This window comes from Eptesicus fuscus, chromosome 1 (assembly GCF_027574615.1).
Source record: "Eptesicus fuscus isolate TK198812 chromosome 1, DD_ASM_mEF_20220401, whole genome shotgun sequence".
NCBI lineage: Eukaryota > Metazoa > Chordata > Mammalia > Chiroptera > Vespertilionidae > Eptesicus > Eptesicus fuscus.
In genome coordinates, this window is record NC_072473.1 from 55,562,831 (window position 1) to 55,585,614 (window position 22,784).

The window sequence follows — 22,784 nt, forward strand, 5'->3', positions numbered from 1 at the left end:
ACCTTGTCAAGGGGAACACTGTATAGCTCGGGCAGAAGTGGGACTCCATTTTTGTCCTTGATGAGGACTTCTTCAAGAGCCTCTCTATATTCTTGAACCTATGGGTATAAGAAAGGGAGAAAAAAAATTTATAGAGAGTTCCCTTTGGGGATCTAGAGGAAGACTGTTGCCAAAGAAAATCCTATTTAAAAGGAACATATTCACCTAGTAAAAGGAAGAAAAAGGGGAAGTAGCATTTACTACATGCTTATTATAGGCAAGATACTATATTAGGCGTTTTGCATGCTTTAACACATTTAATTTTAATAACCATCCTAGGAAGTATGTATAATCACAGACTTCTTACAGGGAAACCAAGGCTTTAGCAGGTTATGAACTTATGGAAGATCACACAAGAGTGCAAGGTTGAGTCCAGATTTGAGCCCAAGTCAGCCTGCCTCCACAGGCCTATTTTTATCCACTATGTACTACCCTAAGGATAGGTTCGTCACATTACATGTACTGGCTTTTAAAACTATATTTTGCCTGCAAATTAAGTTTCTTTTATGGTCAAGTTTATATGTTTTTGCTGAACAATTTGCTATAGATTAGTAATCCATAAAAAGTTTAAAAAATCCTATGATTTATGGAGGAAAATATAGTTCTGCTGTAACGGTTGTTTAGAAAACACAAATTTGCTCCAATGTGTTTGATATATTAGGGAAAATTTTGAGCATAACATGAATTTCACATACGCTCATGCACCATTTCAACTGAGAATACATATAGCTAAAATGAGCCATAAAAGATTATATAGGAGGACAATAAACTATATACATCCACATGTAGGGTTACAACTTTCTGTCGGATTTCAGATAACCTCCTTTCCACCACTTCTGAGGTGCTCTTTTCTCATGGCCACTAGCTGAATGGCTCTGTGCCTTCCCTTCTCTAATTCCCCCTCTTTATTCTCAGCATATTTCTAGTCTTCCTCTCTGTTCTATGTTCTTTTTATCTTTTCTCAAAAAAATCTTTATTGTTGAAAGTATTACATATGTCCCCTTTTCCCCCCATTGACCTCTCCAGCCTGCCCCCACCTCCCGCTCCAGGCCTTCACCACCCTATTGTCTGTGTCCATGGGTCATGCATATATGCATACAAGTTCAATGGTTGATCTCTTCCCACCCAACCACCCTCCACTGCCATCCCTCTGAGGTTCAACAGTCTGTTTGATGCTTCTATGTCTCTTCATCTACTTTTGTTCATCAGTTTATGTTGTTCATTAGATTCCACATATGAGTGAGATCATGTGATACTTACCTTTCTCTAACTGGCTTATTTTGCTTAGAATAATGCTCTCCAGGTCCATCCATGCTATTGCAAATGGTAAGAGTTCTTTCTTTTTTATAGCTGCATAGTATCCCATTGTACAGATGTACCAGTTTTTTAATCCACTCATCTGCTGATGGTCACTTAGGCTGTTTCCAAATCTTAGCTACTGTAAATTATGCTGCTATGACCATAGGGGTGTATATATTCTTTTTGATTGGTGTTTCTGATTTCCTAGGATATATTCCTAGAAGTGGGATCACTGGGTCAAACGAGAGTTTCATTTTTAATTTTTTGAGAAAACTCCATACAGAGTTTCAACAGAGGCGTCACCAGTCTTCATTCCTACTAGGGTTCCTTTTCTCTGCATTCTTGCCAATACTTGTCGTTTGTTGATTTGTTGATGATAGCCATTCTGACAGGTGTGAAGTGTTACCTCATTGTCATTTTGATTTGCATCTCTCTGATGATTAGTGACTTTAAGCATTTTTTCATATGCCTCTTGGACATCTGTATGTCCACTTTGGAGAAGTATCTATTTAGGTCCTTTGCCCATTATTAATTGAACTAGAGGCGCGGTGCATGAAATTCGTGCACGGAGGGGGGTTGTCCCTCAGCCCAGCCTGTACCCTCTCCAATATGGGACCCCTCAAGGGATGTCCGACAGCCCGTTTACTGGCAGTCGGACATCCCTCTCACAATCCAGGACTGCTGGCTCCCAACATCCCTCTCATATCCCTCTCACAATCCAGGACTGCTGGCTCCCAACTGCTTGCCTGCCTGCCTTCCTGATTGCCCCTAACCTCTTCTGCCTGTCAGCCTGATCACCCCCTAACCACTCCTCTGCCAGCCTGTTTGCCCCCAACTTCCTTCCTCTACCGGCCCGGTCACCCCTAACTGCCCTCTCCTGCAGGGTTGATTACCTCCAACTGCCCTCCCTTGCAGGCCTGGACCTTCTCAACTGCCCTCCCTTGCAGGCCGGGTGCCTCCCAACTGCCCTCTCCTGCTGGCCATCTTGTGGTGGCCATCCTGTGTCCACATGGGGGCAGGATCTTTGACCACATGGGGGCAGCTATATTGTGTGTTGCAGTGATGATCAATCTGCATATTACTCTTTTATTAGATAGGATAGAGGCCTGGTACAGGGGTGGGGCCAGCTGGTTTGCCCTGAAGGGTGTCCCAGATCAGGATGGGGGTTCCCTTGGGGCATGGGGCGGCCTGAGCGAGGGGCCTGTGGTGGTTTGCAGGCTGGCCACGCCCCCTGGCAACCCAAGCAGAAGCCCTGGTATCTGGAATTTATTTTCCTTCTACAATTGAAACTTTGTAGCCTGGAGCAGAGCCAAGCCTGGGGCTCCCTCCGAGGCCCGAAGCCATTTGTGTTGGGGTTATAATTGAAACTTTGTTGCCTTAAGCGGGTGGGCCCGGCCAGGGTGTGTGGAAAGCTTTGCTTCCCCTGTTGCCGGCGGCAACCCTGGCCTGCTCTCTCAAGCTCCATTCTGCCGCCATTTGTTTGAATTTGTTTACCTTGTATAATTGAAACTTTGTAGCTTGAGTGGAGGCTTTGGCCTGGCAAGGGCAGGGGGAAAGGTTGGCTTCCTCTGTTACCTAGGAAACCTTGCTCTCTGTGGCTGTAGCCATCTTGGTTTGGGTTAATTTGCATGCTCGCTCTGATTGGATGGTGGGCATGGCTTGTGGGTGTGGCTTGTGGATGTGTCTGAGGTATGGTCAATTTGCATATTTGTCTATTATTAGGTAGGATTGTTTATCTTCCTTTTGTTTAGTTGTATGAGTTCCCTATACATTTTGGAAATCAACCCCCTTATTGGATGTATCATTGGCAAATATGTTCTTCCATGTGGGCTTTCTTGTTATTTTGTTGATTGTTTCTTTTGCTGGTCAGAGGCTTTTTATTTTGATGTAGTCCCATTTGTTTATTTTCTCCTTAGTTTCCATTGCCCTAGGACAGTGGTCGGCAAATTCATTAGTCAACAGAGCCAAATATCAACAGTACAACGATTGAAATTTCTTTTGAGAGCCAAATTTTTTAAAGTTAAACTTCTTCTAACGCCACTTCTTCAAAATAGACTTGCCCAGGCCGTGGTATTTTGTGGAAGAGCCACACTCAAAAGGCCAAAGAGCCGCATGTGGCTCGCAAGCCACAGTTTGCCGACCATGGCCCTAGGAGATGTATCAGTAAACATATTGCTATGAGAGATGTCTGAGATTTTGCTGCCTATGATTTCTTCTAAGATTTTTATGGTTTCATGTCTTACATTTAAGTCCTTTATCCATTTTGAGTTTATTTTTGTGTATGGTGGAAGTTGATGGTCTAGTTTCATTTTTTGCATGTATCTGTCCAATTTTCCCAACACCTTTTATTGAAGAGATTGTCTTCACTCCATTGTATGCTTTGCTTCCTTAGTCGAATATTAATTGAGCATAATGGCTTGGGTTGATTTTCTTTTGATAGCTGTCTTTTGCTCTCTTCCTCTGGTACACAAGGTGGTGGGCAGGGGAGCCAGGGTGGGCTGGTGGGAATGTGAGTGCACATATCCAAAAGCAAATTTCAGGTATTTTTCAAGGTACAGTATCATATCTATTGTATTTCTTAACATTTAACTTGCATACAGCTGTAATAGAGTTTTTATTAGGGCCCTATCATTTTATATGTTTTTCTGACCAACTTTTTAAATTTTGTTCCCCAATCTTATTTTCCCACAAGCCTATAGTTTTTATTTCTCAAATATGCCGAGCAAGGTAATTTTAAAGAAACATATATGTCTCACTATAGCTTAAGTGATTCTACTTTGCACGTATAACATGTTTTTACCTGTGAAATTCAAAGAATTTTAGTGATATCTTCTTCTTTAATTAATGGTGAAAAAAACGATTTTCATTATATGCACAGAGAAACTGAAGGAGTCAATGACAACACTTGGATTACTCAATGGTCAATAGTGAAGCCCCCAAAAAAATTCCAGGTATTCCAACTCCTTCCTCCTCCCAAGTTCAAATAACCTGAATGTGCTTTATACTTAGTAGGCATATTTGATAAATAATCTCTTTTTGAGCAAGAAAAGTGTTTTATAAACAATTTCATAGAATTTGAGAAGGACTGAGAAAAATGCTAAAATCAAATCAGGGTGATCAAAACAGGCAGGTTATTTTTATTATAGCTTATCTTATTTGCTTGCTCAAAAATGGATACTTTATAAATTATTAAAATTTAGAGTGAAATAGAACTTTGTGGCCCCTGTAACTTTAGTGAAACCCTATTATTTAGACTCATACTGGAAATTACATATTAATATTAGCCAAATCATTCAAATTACACAAAATTGTATTTTAAGTAGCAAAGTATAAATGACTTCCAAATGCATTGGATTTATGTCCAATTTTAGACCACAGCCAATTTTTACAATTCCTGACATTAAATTTACTTAACTAAGGTTCTAAATCTCACTGTTTTTCTTTTTTTCTTTATTGATTAAGGTATTATATATGTGTTCTTATCCCCCACTTCCCCCCCACCCCACTTACGTTCATGCCTTTCCCCCCCCCCCCGTGTCTGCGTCCATTGGTTATGCTTAAATCTCACTGTTTTTCAATGATGATTTCTAAACTACTTTATTCATGTAGCCAAAAAAGCAATGATGAGCATGTTTTGGGGGGTGAGGACAGGGATGAGTGGATTGTTGGGGGTTTTATTTTTTTTGGGTGGTCTAACATGAGAACATCATATGTAAGATTTATTTTTTAAAAGACATACAATGTCAGGAAGTAAATTTCGAGACCTCTAATGATTGTGTCAAGTTTTGCTTTGCATATTTGTTAAAAGCAAAGTATTAGATATGGCAATATCCAGGTCTTCCAAATCCTAACTTAGTGCCCTCAACTATTAGCCTCTAGGAGACAATGCTATCTCCTCCCTATTAAGGAAGATTTTCATTTGGGCACAGGGTTGGCACAGCCATTAGCTGAAAGAGGAAGACATAATAAGAACATTTTGCAAAAAAGCTCTTTCCCCAGTTCATTACCTGTTCAGCATTGCCAGTGAAGACGCCATCGAGGATAAAGTATGTCCAGAACAATGGCCATTCACACTCTATATTTTCAAATAACTTCAGCTCAGCTGGTTCATAGTATAGACGATTGGGATCCTGGTAAAAGCATAATAAACACAGTCTGTCTTATCACTCCAAGATCAGATATACATATTTAGAGCAGGGGTATATAACATAGCCTTTCACTATTGATAGTTTCAGAGAAGGCATAGCATGTACATACCTCTCTGCCTTAGCAAGTACTTTGTGATGTGACTTCTAACTACTAGAACAGGAATAATAATGACATTATAGGCAGGTGTATGAAGACGTGAGATTAATCTGTAATAAACTTGAGTTTTATTTTATACTTGATAATTTTTAGGTAGCAGGAGGAAATGTGGACAGAAATATTTAGCATACAGCAAGAGATGAGAGTTTGGGAATCACCATTATTAGTGAAGCACATGAAGCACAAATTGTAGATGTAATAACTATATATAATGAAGGAATGGCCCAAGAACAGAATCTTTGTTAAACCCTCACAGTTTCATGAGTGAAGGAGAGAAAGAGGAAAAGAATTAGGACAATGTAGTGTTGTGGAAATTAAAATAAGAAAATAATTTCAAGAAAACATAGGGATAAGTAACAGTGATGTGCTACAAAGAAGTCAAGCAGAATAAGGATTGTGGAAAGGCAATTGGATGGGTCATTTAGAAGATTATGATGATGTTTGAGAGCATAATTTTAGTAGATTGGTAGAGGAGGAAGTCAACAAGGCTAAAGAATAAAGTTAAAGAGAGGAAGTAGACCAGAAGAGTTTGAGCTCAATGATTTTAAAAAAAAATTATTATAATGGCTCTTGACCAGCAAATATAAGCCTTAAATGATGTTTACATTGCCAATGAAAATACTTCTTATTAATAACTCATTCCCTTCAATAATACTTAATTTTTTCCATTGATATTTCCAAGGAGAATTTTTACAACTGTAACAAATGGAAATTAATTTTTCAAGATCAAAAACTGTTTACAACTAACCAATAGCAAAAGGTGGAAGGGGCCAGGAAGAGCTAATGATGGAAAGATTTTTTCCTATGACATTATTAAATATTTTGGAGGAAAAATACTTTGAGGCTATGCAAATACTCTGTTTCTGTCTAAACTTTCATTCACTTTTTTAAGCATACAACTTAAAAATAAACAAATGCAGAAAGGCTGACAAACAGAACTTAGCTACTAAACCCAACAAAAGTAGCAAATATCAGTTATTATTATCCTATTTAGTGATTATTTGAAGTACCATGAGTGAAGTAACTTTACTCTGTATAAGACTATAGATAGCCTTGGAATCATTTTGGAGAGAAGGAACCTACCTCTTTAGGGGTTTTATATCCATCTCGTAGAAAGCGACAGCAGCCATAACGACCCTGGGAATGCAGAAAAAAAAGGTCAGAAGTATATACACTGGTTCAGCCATATACTTAATAGGAAATATATTCTTTGCTATAATCCTTGTAAATATTTATGCAACCAATATAGAAGCATCTAAATATATAAAGCAAATCTAGATGAATATAAGGGGGAGACCAATATTAATAGAGTCATAGTAGTGGGTTTTAACACCTGATTGACATCAATGGATAGGTCTTCCAGACAGAAAATCAACAAGAAAACAGGGGCCTTAAATGACACACTAGGTCACATGGATTTAACTGATATCTTCATAGCATTTCACCCCAAAGCAGCAGAATATATATTCTTTTCAAGTACATATAGAACACTTTCTAGGAGAGACCACAAAATAAGTCTCAAATTTTAGAAGACTGAAATCATATTAAGATTCTTCTCTGACCATCTCAGTATGAAACAGGTAATCAATCACAAAAAGAGTGAAAAACACACGAAGACATGGAGGCTAAATAACATATTACTAAACAATGAATGGGTTAACAATGAAATCAAGGAAGAAATCAAAAGATACCTTGAAACAAATAATAATGGGAACACAACAACCCAAAATCCATGGGACATGGTGAAAGCAGTAGTAAGAGGGAAATTCACAGCATGACAGGCCTACCACCAGATACAAGAAAAATTTCAAATAAGCTATTTAACTACACACTTAAAGGAACCAGAAAAGGAACAAACAAATCCCTAAGTGAGTAGAAGAAAGGAAATTATATACATTACAGTGGAAATAAATGAAGTAGAGACTAAAAAAACAATACAAAAGATCAATGAAACTAAGAGCTGGTTCTTTGAAAAGAAAATGGTGGTCAAATAGGCAGACCTTTCTTGCACCTCTTCCCAGAGCCAGACAGGAAATAACACTAAAGTGGGGAACATTCACCGGGAATTGCCAACTGAGGTCCAGCTGAGGAGGAGAGTTATGTCAAGGAAGTACATAAAACATCTGGAGGCTGGTAGGAAGGATGAGGTCATAAGAAGAGGTGACCCAGCTTCCATGGGCAGCAGACCAAGAGGGAGGAGTGAGCTCTGGGCTATTATAGGGTATGTTCCCTCAGAAGAGTGAGGCCAGGAACCCAGGCTGGGCTCCATAGCCCAGAGAACCAGAGCCGAAACCAGTGGCCCATGTCACATCCAGCCGTGAAAGGCAGCAGGGCTGCTGGCCCTCAGGGAATCTTGTAGGAGAGAAAGCCTCCACATTTTGTTTGTGTTTTTTTGTTTGTTTGTTTATATATATATATATTACTTCAGAGAGGAAGGGGGGGAGGAGAGAGAGAGAGAGAGAGAGAGAGAGAGAGAGCAACATCAATGATGAGAGAGAATCATTGATTGGCTGCCTCCTGTATACCCAACACTGGGAATCGAGCCTGCAACCCGGGCATATGCCCTGACCAGGAATTGAACCATGACCTTCTGATTCATAGGTTGACACTCAATAACTGAGCCACACCGGCTGACCTCATATTTTTAGCTTTTTTTTTCTTTATTGATTAAGGTATTACATATGTGTCCTTATCCCCTCATTGCCGCCTGACCCCACTCCCGTTCATGCCCTCACCCCCCTGGTGTCTGTGTCCATTAGTTATGCTTATATGCATGCATACAAGTCCTTTGGTTGATCTCTTTCCCTTACCCTCACCCATTTGACCCAGTAATTCCACTTCTAGGAATATATCTCAAGAAACTAGAAACACCAATCAGAAAGAACATACACTAAGTGGCCAGATTATTATGATCTCTGAATGCATAATAATCTGGCCACTCAGTATATATATATTAGAGGCCCGGTGCATGAATTCGTGCATGGGTGGGGTCTGGCCAGCCTGGCCAGGGGGAGGCAACATGGGCAGTTGGCTGGTCTGCCTGCTGGACGAACTCCTGGTTGAGCAGACAATTTGCATATTAGCCTTTTATTATATAGAATATACACTGAGTGGCCAGATTATTATGCATTCAGAGATCATAATAATCTGGCAACTCAGTGTATGCACCCCTATGTTCATAGCAGCACAATTTACAATAGCTAAGATTTGGAAACAGCCTAAGTGCCCATCAGCAGATGAGTGGATTAAAAAACTGTGATACATCTACACAATGGAATACTATGCTGCTGTAAAAAGGAAGGAACTCCTACCATTTGCGACAGCATGCATGAAGCTGGAGAGTATTATGCTAAGGGAAATAAGTCAGTCAGAGAAAGATAAATATCACATGATCACATTCAGTTGTGGCTTTTTTTTTAAACCTAGAACACAGGAGTTTCATTTGCAGCAAGCATACAAACTCACGGCCCACAATGAATATTTTTGCGGCCCAACCAATATAACGGTATGTAAGAAACATTTTAATAAAAATTTCATAACTTAATTTTTATAATATCCCGTTATACATAATTATTAACAAACTACAATGTTCTCTAATAACTTATTATTATAATCATGTTGCATTCATTTCCCTTATGCACCTTGCGCGTAGGCACACCATTTCTCTCCACTAATACTAGCAGCGAATATTTTAGCAGCCGATTGCCACATCATTAGTCTTGGACTGACTTGTTTGGTGTGCACAACAGGAAATATTTCACTTTCAGAGAATAAGAAAAATAGGTTTATTTGAGTTACGCTTATTAATTTGTGCAGTTATTTAATGTCTGGTAAGTTAATGTTCAAGAAAAAATATTAACTTTTAGTAAAATGTTCTATTATTTTATGTTAACGATTACTCATTTATTTCAGCCCTTGTATTCAGCATGTCTCTACCAAAATAAACGTACGTTTCTACGAAAATTGAAGTTTTTGTTTTTTTTTCTGGCCCACATAAACTCAAACCTTGTTTATTTGGCCCGTATTAGCTTTGAGTTTGACATGCTTGATTTACAGCTACTCACATGAGAATTGGTAGAGGGAAGATGGTAGGAACTCAAGGTGCCTAAGGAAAATATGGCGTTGGAAGCATTGTGGGGAGACATGGAAGAGCAGCAGCCAGGAGAATTGCATTTGGCCAGACCCCCAAATAGAAACAGCCATTTTTCCTGAGAGGAGCTAGCTGCCCTCAAGAAGAGAAAAAAACCCACCTTAAGTGATATAGCCTGCCAGACCCTCAGGCACCCTGCCTGCCATACCCTGCATCTTGACCTTTGCAGACAGCAACAAAGGCCTATCCTATGGGTTAGAACAGTCTCAGGAAGCATCAGTGACTGGAATGGGGGTGGGGCCATCTGCCCAACTTCCTGTAAACCTGATAGTTGCTTCCCCCTGCACAGGAGAGCTGATAGAAACTCCAGGTTTGCAGCTGAGCCTACTGGACTACATACGGATCTCTGTCATGATGAGGGCAGAGTAATATTCTGGTCACTCCCAGAGGAGTAACTCTAGGACTGGGAAAAACATCCACCACGTTCCCTGAAATCTGAACAGCACCATCCCCTCAAGGGAGACCCAGAGTTCTAGACTCCCAATTCTGCATAAAGTGCTTTCAGAAACAGACTTTTCAGTGATTAATATTGACATGTGATTGGCAGGTAAAGGAGGGAAGAGGTGAAACCCTGATAATGGGGGAAGCTTACTGACCAAGCACTAAGCCCCATGCTGCTAACAAACCTGCTTTACAGGGCAGATTGACTGCTCCCACATGCAGACAAGTGCTGTGGAGACAGACAGAAACTGTGGATCTCTCAGAGCTTCAAGCAGGTTGGTTGAAAGCCAAAGGAGGACAGATTCTGACGATGGTTGGCAGCTAAGTACCTCCCAGGAAGTCCAAAATTGGCAGACAAAAGAGTCAGCCACAGTCATCAGAAGAACAGAGTCCAACAGGAGCTCCAAGGAGGCACTAAACACGGCCGAGACAAATGCCACTTCACTTTTTTTTTATTCTCTTTCTGTCCTTTTTAAATATTCCTTACCTGTTTTAATGACTGGCTATTATTTTAGTCTCTATTGTATCCGTCCTATTTTAGTCTTCCCTTTTCCTACTCAAAATTTTTTTTTCTTTTTCTCCTGCTTTCTCATCTTTTTTCCTTTTCTTATTTTGGGTCTATCTGCTTTATTCTTTATTTTCCTTTTCAATTTTTTTCATTCTCTTTAATTTTAAATAATTTCCTTCCCCTATTCTTCATTCTTATTTTCTTTATTTCATCTCTGCCCATTGATATTCCTTTTTCTCCCCCCCCCTTTTTGTTGTTTGTGAGGGTTTTTGCTTTTATTCTTGTTAGTTTGTTTTTTCTCCTCATAGTTTTTATTTTTTTTATTTTCTTCTACCATTAGGACTCTCTTTCTCTTTCCTAATTTTCTCTTCTCAAGGGGTGGCTTTAGGTGTTGTTGTAGGGGTATTTTGTATGTTTTTGTTTGGTTTCTTCTTTTGTTGTGTTATATTTTGTTTTGTTCTGTTAGCACCTCCACAACAGCTCAGACGACGTGGTGGCAGGTGAGCCACAAAGTCAGCCAACCTGAGAGGAGATTGCATCAATGCAGAGGAAAACAACATTCAAGACCCAACTGCAAGAGAACCCAAATAACTCAAACAAAGGTATTCCTAGAGTACCCAGCTCAGGAGATCTAAGAGACTACACCACTGGGTCCCACAAAACACCTACTATATAAGACAACTCCACAAAGCCTGGGGGCACAGCAGTTTGATCTAATATACAGAAATAGAAACAAAGAGACACAAAAATTGGGAGACAAAAAAAAATCCCCAAATGAAGAAAAAGGAGAAATGGCCAGAAGAGGAACTAAATTGAAATGGAGGCAAGCAATTTGTCAGATAAAGCATTCAGAGTAATGGTAATAAGGGTGCTCAAACAACTCAGTGAGAACTACAAGCATCTTATTGGAACACTATGGAATTTAATGAGGAGTACAGCAGCAAAATAAAAAAGGTAGAAAACATCAACAAGAACCAAGCAGACATGAAGAATGACATAGCTGAAATAAAAATACCTTGAAAGGAATCAACAGTAGACTAGTAGAAGTGGAGAAACCGAATCATGAATTAGAAGACAAGGTATTAAAAACACCCATTCGGAGCATCAATTAGACAAAAAATTAAAAAGCAGGAGGAGAGTCTAAGGGAGCTTTGGGACAACGTGAAACATAACAACATTTGCATCATAAGGGAACCAGAAAGAGAAGAATATCAGCCAAGAATGCAGAACCTGTTTGAAGAAATAATGGCAGAAAATTTCCCTAACCTGATGAAGGAAAAGTCACTCAAGTTCAGGAAAGAGAGAGAGTCCCAATCTAGATGAACCCCAAAATGCCCACACATAGGCACATACTAGTAATAATTGAAACACCAAACATTAAAGACAAAGAAAGAATATTAAAGGCTGTAAGAGAGAGAAAGTAAGTTACCTCTAAGTGAGGTCCCATTAGACTGTAAGGTGATTTAACAATAAAAAATCATTCAGGCCAGAACGGAGTGGCATGAAGTATACAAAGTAATAAAAACCAAGGGACTGTACTTAAGAATACTCTATCCAGCAAGGCTATCATTACAAATTGAAGGTGAAATAAAGAGCTTTGTAGACAAAGCAAAACAAACAAAAAGGCTGAAAGAGTTTATTACCACCAAACCAGCACATCAATAAATGCTGAAGGGACTGTTGTGGGAAGAAGAAATATGAAGAGAAGAACATGGGCATAAAGAATAAGAATGGCAACAAGTAAGTACCTATCAATAATAACCTTAAATGAAAAGGATTAAATGGGCCAATCAAAAGACAGAGTGTAGCTGAATGGATAAGAAAACATGATCCATATATATGCTGTCTGCAAGAGATACACCTCAGAACAAAATAATCAAACAAGATGAAAGTGAAGGAATGGAAAAAACTTGTCTATGCAAATGCAAATGAAAAAATAGACTTCAAAATGAAGGCCATAATAAGAGACAATGAAGGCCACTTCATAATACTAAAGGGATTGATACAATAAGAGGATATAACCCTGGTAAACATATATGCACCCAATACAGGCAACCATACATGTAAAAAAACTTCTAGAGGATTTTAATGGTGAGATAGACAGCAATACAATCACATTAGGGGACTTTAACACCCCACTGACATCACTGCCTAGATCTTCTAGACAAAAAATCAATAAGGAAACAGCGATCCTAAATGATACACTAGATCAGATGGAATTGACATTTACAGAACATTTTATCCCAAAGCTACAGAATATACATTATTCTCAAGTGCACATGGATCATTCTCAAAGATAGATGGCATGTTAGGACACTAGCTAAGTCTCTATAAGTGTATAACAAGTTTGAAAACATGTCAAGCATCTTCTCAAATGAAAATAGAAATCAACTATAATAAAAACACTAAACACATTCAATCACATGCAGACTAAAGGGCATGTTATTAAAAAAAAATGAATGGGTTACCAAAGATATGAAGGAAGAAATGAAAATTTTCTGGAAACAAATGAAAATGAACACACAATAACCTAAAATCTATGGGACACAGTGAAAGCAGTCATGAGAGGGAAGTTCCCAGCAATACAGGCATACCTCAAAAAACAAGGAAGACTTCTAATAAACTATCTAACCATACAACTTAAATAATTAGACAAAGAACAAAAGGAAAAACACAGAGTAAATAGAAGGAAGGAAATAATAAAGATCACAGCTGAAATAAATGACAAATAAACTAAAAAAAAAAAAAGATCAATGAAACAAAGAGCTGTTTCTTTGAAAATATAAACAAGATTAATGAACCTGTAGCCAGTATCATAAAGAAACAAAGATAGAGAACCCAAATAAACACAATCAGAAATGAAGTAACAATACCACAGAAAAACAAAAATTGTAAAAAAATTACTATGAATAACTATATTCCAACAAGCTGGACAAGGTAGACGAAATTGACCTATTCCTAGAGAAAAACAATTTTCCAAAATTGAATCAGGAAAATAAAAAAACGTGCATAGGCCCATAACTACTGATGAAACTGAAGCAATAATAATAATAATAATAATAATAATAATAATAATAAAAACAACACCCAGTGAACAAAAGGCCTGGTATGGATGGCTTGACAGCGGAGTTCTACCTATCAAAAAAGAACTAACACGTATTCTACTCAAACTATTCAAAAAAATCAAAAAGGGAGGAAAACTTCCAAGCTCATTTTACAAGGCCAGCATTATCCTAATTCCAAGACCATATAGACACAACAAAGAAATTACAGGCCAATGCTAATATCTTCAACAAAATATTAGCAAATAGGATTCAAAGATATATTAGAAACATCATACACCATGACCACATGGGATTTATTCCACAGATGCAAGGTTGGTACAATAACTGCACATCAATAAACATAATACATCACATAAACAAATTGAAAGACAAAAATCATCTGATGATATCAATTTATGCAGAAAAAGCATTCAAGCTCGGCCAGCTTGACTCAGTAGTTGAGCATCACCCTATAAACCAGGATGTCACGGTTTGATTCCTGGACAGGGCACATGCCTGGATTGTGGGCTCGATCCCCAGTGTGGGGTGTGCAGGAGGCAGCCGATCAATGATTCTCTCTCATCATTAATGTTTCTATCTCATTTTATCCCTCTCCCTTTCCCCTCCTCTCTGAAATCAATAAAAATATTTTTTAAAGAAAAAGCATTTGACACAATACAACACACTTGCTTGATAAAAGAATCTCAGCAAATTGGGAATAGAGGTATCCTAACCACATTTTAAAAAGGTCATATATGACAAACCTACAGCCAATGTCATACGCAATGTGCAAAAACTAAAACCATTTTCCCTAAGAATAGGAATAATACAGGGATGTCCTCTTTCACCACTCTTATTAAACACTAGAGGCCCGGTGCACGAAATTCGTGCACTGGGGAGGGTGTCCCTCAGCCCAGCTTGCACCCTCTCTAATATGGGACCCCTCGGGGGTTGTCCACAGGAATCGGGCCTAAACCTGCAGTTGGACATCCCTCTCACAATCCGGGACCGCTGGCTCCTAACCGCTCACCTACCTGCCTGATTGCCCCCTAACAGCTTCTTTGCTGGCCTGATTGCCCCCAAATACCCTCCGCTTCTGGCCTGATCACCCCCAAGGCTTTTATTAGTATAGATATGACCCTGCACAGAAAATTTTACTAACCCTGCTTTACAATAAGGGTTTGACGATTGAATCATTAGGACCAGACACCAAGATTTCCTTTCTTTGAATAGTGGAGGGAATACTTATCTTGTCTTTAAGTTGCCCGGAAATTAAAATGAGATAATGACTTAGAAAAGTATAAAAGCACCATATAAAGACAACTGTCTTTTTAACGAAGTGGCAAAATGAAAAACACTTTTTATTCTCCCCTTACTTCCTTTACAGCTTTTATTTAAACTTTGAAATTTATAAAAATTTCACTCCAATTTTCATTTCTTTACATTCAACATTATTTTGTATTGGTTTCAGGTTTTATATTAGTTACAGAATAGTGGTTAGACAATCATATACTTTACAAACTGTTCCCCGATATTTCTAGTACCCACCTGGCATCATACCATCATTACAACACTACTGACTATATTCCCTATTTAAGTGACAATGGGTTCAGTCTTTCTTTTGTGTTTCTTGTCCTTCCTTTTCTTTTTCACTTCTTCCCTCATTTTCTTTATATAGTATCTCAATTGGCCATCAAAGCTCAGTGAAGGCACTGGGACACGCTTCATCCATTTTACAGACCAGGAAACTGAGGCCAATTCCAGTTGGCTGTGAAACTTGACTCAGCACACAGGAAGCCCTTAGAGCCATGCTCTTTGCGCTTCCTAAGGGGCAGCGGCCCAGCAAACAGAACAAACCTTCCAGTCAGGCTTCCCAGCCTCTTTCTCAAGCACCTCTTCATTGCGGATGCTCCACATTCTTTCCTCTCCCCCCATTCTTTACTGACCCCCCTTCTCCGAAGCAGGTGGAAGGCTTCCCACTCACTGCCTAGGCATGCTCTGCCATGGGGCAGGGTGTAGCGAGCTTGCTTTTGGGTCAAGGCAGGAGCAGTAGTCACTGCCTCTGAAGTGTGAAGGCTGCCTGAGCGAGGCCCATTAGCACTGGGAGCTTCTCTGAATCATGTCAGTCAGTCCAGTACCCTGCAGTGCAGCACCCCTTCACTGAGGTGGCTCCACCTCTCAACCCCCGCCTCAGGGGTGAGGGTCCTTGCCCCTCTGCCAGGAGTCCTTCCATGCCCCTTGATCCCTGGCTGGGCCCACCCACATCTTGGGGGCACTGCAGAACCTCTGTCTCTCTGCAGATGAGGCAGATCGCTGCCCTAGGTTTCTGCAAAGCTATGAATCTGTGGCCAGAGGCCTGGTCTGTGTCTCAGCAACCACATGCCTGCAATGTTCCCAGGGACCCTGGGAGCGGCTGGGTGAGTCCCGCCTCACCTCCCCGGGTGCCGATCTCCCCAGGGACCCCCGGGAGCGGCTGGCTGGGCCTGGACACGCCCCCCCACGTTGGCGATCTCCCCAGGGACCCCCAGGAGAGGATGGGCGAGTCCTGCCACGCCCCCCCCAGGGTGGCGATCGCCCCCTGGGAGCAGCTGGCTGGGCCCGGCCACGCCCCCCCAGGGTGGCAATCGGCCCCGGGAACCCCCGGAGCGGCTGGCTCGGCCTGGCCACGCCCCCCCAGGGTGGCGATCCCTGAGCGCCTGGCTGGGCCTGGCCACGCCCCCCCAGGGTGGCGATCGCCCCCGGGACCCCCGGGAGCGCCTGGCTCGGCCCGGCCACGCCCCCCCAGGGTGGCGATCAGCCCCGGGACCCCCGGAAGCGCCTGGCTCGGCCCGGCCACGCCCCCCCAGGGTGGCGATCGGCCCCGGGACCCCTGGGAAGCGCATGGCTTGGCCCGGCCACGCCCCCCCAGGGTGGCGATCGGCCCCAAGACCCCCGGAACTAAGAGGATTGGCCACCCGGAGTCCCGCCCCCAGCCTCTCGCAGGCCCAATCATGGGCATAGCGGAGGTGCGGTCAATTTGCATGTTTCTCTATTATAAGGTAGGATAGTACTGGAAGTCCTAGCCACAGCGATTAGACAAGAAGAAAAAATAAAGGCATCCAAATTGAAAAGTAGAAAGTAAAACTATCATTATTTCCAGATGTCATGATATTGTACATAGAAAACCCTAAAGTATCCAACAACAACAACAACAACAAAATACTAGATTTAATAAATGAATTTGGCAACACAGCAGGATACAAAATTAACACCCAGAAATCTATGGCATTTTTATACAGCAATAATGAACTCTTAAAAAGAGAAACTAAACGAACAATCCCATTTACCATCGCAACAAAAAAATTATCATACTTAGGAATAAACTTAACCAAGGAGCTAAAAGACCTGCACTCAGAAATCTACAGGACATTGAAAAAAGAGATAGAGAAATATATAAACAAGTAGAATATATCTTGCTCATGAATTCATAGTATAAACACCACTAAAATGTCCATACTACTCAAAGCAACCTATAGATTCATTGCAATCACTATTAAGGTACTTATGGCATATTTCACAGATCTAGAACAAACATGCAAAAAATGTATATGGAACCAAAAAAGACCCCAAAGGGCCACAGCCATCTTGAGAAAGAAGAATAAAGTTGGAGGGATCACAATACCAGATATCAAGTTATACTGCAAAGCCAGTACTCAAAATAGCCTGGTACTGGCACAAGAAAAGGCATATAGATCAATGGAACAGAACAGAGAACCCTGAAATAAACCCAAGCCATTATGATCAATTAATATTTGACAAAGGAGGAAAGAGCATACAATGGAGTCAAGACAGTCTCTTCACTAAATGGTGTTCTGAAAATTGTACAGATACATGCAAAAAAAATGAAACTAGAACACCAACTTACACCATACACAAGAATAACTTCAAAATTGATAAAAGATTTAAATCTAAGTTGTGAAACCATAAAAATTTTAGAAGAAACCAGAAGTAGCAAAATCTCAGACATCTCTAGTAGCAATATGTTTTCTGATAAATTTTTTAGGGCAAGGGAAACTAAGGAGGAAATCAACAAATGGGAATATATCAAATAAAAACCTCCTGCACAGCAAAGGAAACCATCAACAAAATGAAAAGGTAGCCCACATTATGGGAGAACATACATCTGATAAGGGGTCAATTTCCAAAATATATAAGGAACTCATACAACTTAACAAATCGAAGACAAACAATTCAATTTAAAAAATGGGCAAAAAACCTAAATAGACACCTCTCCAAAGTGGATATACAGATGGTCAACGGACATAGGAAAAAATGTTCCATGTCCCTAATCATCAGAGAGATGGGAATTGAAATGAAAATGAGATATTACTTCACACCTGACAGAATGGCTACCATCAACAAATCAACAAATGACTAGTGCTGGTTAAGATGTGAAGAAATGGGAACCCTAGTACACTGCTGGTGGGAATGCAGACTATGCAGCCATTATGGAAAACATTATGGAGGTTCCTCAAAAAACTAAATATGGAGGAGAGGAGAGAAAATGGCGACGGAATAGAGTCGGGTTTGGAGTCTGTTCCTGGGGCGGAGAGTCGGAGCAGCAGAGGCTCGCAGAGGGAGTGTATGTGGGCAAGCCAAGGGACAGCTAAACTCCAGGAGAAGGCGGGGGAGTGCTGGGCAGTGTTCCTCTGACCGCGCAGCACCCACAGGGGCTGGGTCCCCTCCTGGAGCTGCGGGCTCGCCGGGCGCCTCGCCATCTTGCAAGGAAAGGAGGATTTTAGGGGAAACCTGACTTTCCGCGACAACTGCAAACACTGAGCTGCGGGGAGCACCAGACCACCGGTCCCCTATCAGCGCAAACAGTCGGATTCAAAAAAACTCTTCACTGCACCACGGAAAGGTCAGATTTCGCCTGAAATGAGGGGCGGTTTCTAATCCCCGCGGTGGGTGAGGGAAGCGCTGGGTGAGGGAAGCGCGGCAGCCGCAGGACCAGCAGGAGCCGGGAGGTCTGTGCCTAGAAAAATCGGCGGCAGTTGGAACTGCCGTGATCCGTGAATGAGGAGGGGGGTCTTCTGAGCTGCTAACAGAAGTGACCTCTTGAAAGCAACTCATTTTAATCTGACGAGGAGAGTCAGACTAAGAATTTTCAAAGGAGTGCAGGCTCCTTAGTCTGGGGCACAGACCCACGGTCCGCTCACCTGGGCTCTTTCCGACTCTGATTGCTAAGCCCAATACAGAGGTAAACCCAGGCGGAAACCCTGAAAGACTGCAGGGGGAAGGTGTTTTTTCGGAACCTGGGGACCAGAGCTGCGTGTGACCATCAGAGAGGCAGCTCTGAGGCGCATACCTCCACAAACCGGTAGTGAGTGCCATAGAGGGGAAAAAAAAAAAAAAAGAAAAAAGAGCTAGAGAGGCCCGGAAGTCAATTCAGAAACACTGCCACCCAGGGGCTGAAACGCTAATTGTCTCTGGTGTAATCAAAAATAAATACGAGAAATTAAGACAGGGCTGGCTTAAAAAGCAGGACTGGCTTCCAACACTGAGGAGCCCTGGAATGAAGCTGAACTGAAATACCGCCCAGACTGGGAAAAAGGCGTACCAAACAGAATAATAGAGGAAGTGAATGACAGCCGCTACTGCACATTTTAGTCTTCCTATTTTTTAATTTTCAATTCTTTTTTCAATTTTTAAAATTTTTTATTCTCATATTTTTTTATTTTCATTTTTTGCATCTTTTACTTAAGAAACTAATTTTTTTTTCTTTTTCCTCACTCGATTTTCACCTTTTTAATTATTACATTTTTATTTTCAATCAACACTATTATTACTATTATTTTACTTTTTTTTTTTTTTTTTTAATGTCATTTGATTTTCTCTTTCTTTTTTTTTTGGATTAGTGTCCTACATTCGATTTGCATCTTTCCCTTACAATCGCTTTACCCTATCTCAAAGCTAACATTATGCCATCACTCTCCTCCTAACCTTTCCCATTTTGGTCCCCAGTTTATCTTAACCCTTTCTGGCTTTAGATTTTCCCTACTTTTTCAGTTTACTCCCTGCTAAAACTTCACCCTACTTATATATCTAATTCCCAACCCCCTGCTCCAAATCCATACAAACCTCTCTCTACGCTACCTTAAAAAAATTATTTTTCTCTCGGGCCTTTTGTTGTTGTTTGCTTGAATGTTGATTAGATTGAATTTTTATGCTTTTTTATGAGATAGTTTTGATTATTCTTTTTGTTGGTTTGGTTGGTTCTTTTGTTTGCTTTGTTTTTGTTTGTTTTTTACTTTTGTTTTCCCTTGCCTCACTTGATATTATCTGCTATTGCAGTTTGTATTAATCTCCAGGCTCGTGTTGCTGGAATTTGCTGGGAATAGTGGTTGTTCTAGTGGAGTTTACTCCCCATATATATAGTTTGTTCCCCTTTTCTCTCTTAGTATCATTCTTGTCTCTCTTACTTTTTTTTTTTTTCTTTTATTTTTCTTTTCTGTTACTTCTTTTTCTTTTCTTTCTTTCTGCTCTTTTCCCAAGTTCAGATTCACACTCGTTGTTTTTTTTGTTTTGTTTTGTTTTTTTTTTTCGTTGTTGTTCTTTCTTTTTACTCTCCCTCTTCCACTCCTATTCCCTAATTTGTCTTTCTCTGGTGGTTACCTTTATTGGAGGTTATTAATATCGTGAATACAATTCTGTTCAGTGCCTTGTCTGTTGTGCCTGGTTGTGTTGTATTTTATACCTTTAAATCAACGCCAGAGAGAGAAATCTATATAACCAGACATCCGGAGAAGAGAGACCATGGGGAGACAAAGAAACAGCCCCCACAGGAAAGAGAAACAGGCATCACCAGAAAAGGAAGTAAACGATTTAGAGGCAAACAACCTATCAGAGAAAGAATTCAGAGAAATGGTCATAGGGTGGCTGAAAAGGATGGAAGACAAATTCGACAATATGAGTAAGAACCAAGAAGAAATGAAGAAGAACCAAGAAGAAATGAAAAATGACATCGCTGCTGTAAAGAACTCAATAGAAAGCATCAAGAGTAGACTAGATGAAGCAGAGGACCGCATAAGTGAGCTAGAAGACAAGATGGAAAAAAATACCCAATTACAACAGCTTCTAGAAACAAAAATTAGAAAGATTGAGGAGAGCGTAAGGGAACTTCGGGACAATACAAAACAAAACAACATCAGGATAATAGGGGTGCCAGAAGGAAAGGAAACTGAGCAAGGAATAGAAAACCTGTTTGAAGAAATAATAACAGAAAACTTCCCTGATATAGGGAAGAAAAAACCCACACAAATCCAAGAAGCTCACAGAGTTCCAAGCAAAATGAACCCCAAAAGACCGACGCCAAGGCACATTATAGTTAAGTTGGCAAACACCAACGACAAAGTAAGAATCTTACAAGCGGCCAGAGAGAGACAGACAGTTACATACAAAGGAACCCCCATCAGACTAGCAACTGATTTCTCAACAGAAACTCATCAGGCCAGAAGGGAATGGAATGAAATATACCAAGTCATGCAAAGGAAGGGTCTAAATCCAAGAATACTGTACCCAGCAAGGCTATCAATCAAAATTGAAGGTGAAATCAGGAGCTTCACAGACAAAAAAGGACTAAGGGAGTTTATCACCACCAAACCAGCAATGAAAGAAATGCTAAAGGGTCTGCTGTAAAAAAAAAAAAAAAAAAAAGAAAGAAAGAAAGAAATAGGAAGCAAAGAAGGTACACAGGGGTATAGAATAAAAATGGCGTCAAATAAGTACCTATCAATAATAACTTTAAATGTAAATGGCTTGAATGCCCCAATCAAAAGACACAGGGTAACAGACTGGATAAGAAAACAAAACCCAGATATCTGCTGTCTACAGGAAACCCACCTCAAAAAAAAGGATGCATACAGACTGAGAGTAAAGGGATGGAAAAAGGTTTTCCAGGCAAATGGAAATGAAAAAAAAGCTGGGGTTGCAATACTTATATCTGACAAATTAGATCTCAAAGTGAAGGACATAACAAGAGATAATGAAGGCCACTTCATAATACTAAAGGGAGAAATCCAACAAGAAGAAATAACTCTGGTAAACATATATGCACCCAATACAGGAGCACCAAGATACATTAAAAAACTCCTGGAAGATATCAAAGGAGAGATTGACAGTAATACAATCATAGTAGGAGACTTCAATACCCCACTATCACCATTGGACAAATCCTCTAAACAAAAAATCAGCAAAGAAACATCAAACCTAAATGACTCACTAGAACAGATGGAATTAATCGACATCTTCAGAACATTTCACCCCAAAGCCACAGAATATACATTCTTCTCAAGTGCACATGGGTCATTTTCAAAGATAGACCATATGTTAGGACATAGGCAAAGTCTCTCCAAATTCAAGAAGATAGAAATCATATCAAGTATCTTCTCAGATCACAGTGGCATAAAACTGGAAATCAACTACAATAAAAACAACCCAAAGAAATCAAATACTTGGAGACTAAACAGCATGTTATTAAACCATGACTGGGTTACCAAAGATATCAAGGAAGAAATAAAAAACATCATGGCAACAAACGACAATGAAAACACAACAATCCAAAATCTATGGGACACAATGAAAGCAGTCCTGAGAGGGAAGTTCATAGCTCTACAAGCCTACTTCAAAAAACAAGAAACAATGGTAATAAATTACCTAACCCAACAACTCAAAGAGTTAGAGAGAGAGCAACAAGATAAGCCTAGTGTAAGCAGAAGGAAAGAAATAATAAAGATCAGAGCGGAGATAAACGACATAGAGACCAAAGAAACAATACAAAAGATCAACAAAACCAAGAGCTGGTTCTTTGAAAGGATAAACAAGATTGATGGACCTCTAGCCAGGCTCACCAAGAAGCAAAGAGAGAGGACCCAAATAAACAAAATCAGAAATGAAAGAGGTGAAATAACAACAGATCCCGATGAGATACAAAGGATTGTTACAAAATACTACGAACAAC

The 22,784-nt window shown here is 40.2% G+C and overlaps 1 protein-coding gene across 1 annotated transcript in view; it reads right to left on the reverse strand.

Annotated features, from left to right (window-relative positions):
- Positions 1–22,784, reverse strand: part of PHKA1 (phosphorylase kinase regulatory subunit alpha 1) — a 369,719-nt gene that overhangs the window by 207,706 nt on the left and 139,229 nt on the right. Inside the window, 3 exon segments of the mRNA XM_054718786.1 lie at positions 3–98; positions 5,346–5,468; positions 6,727–6,780. Of these exon segments, the coding sequence (XP_054574761.1) occupies positions 3–98; positions 5,346–5,468; positions 6,727–6,780 (273 nt within the window).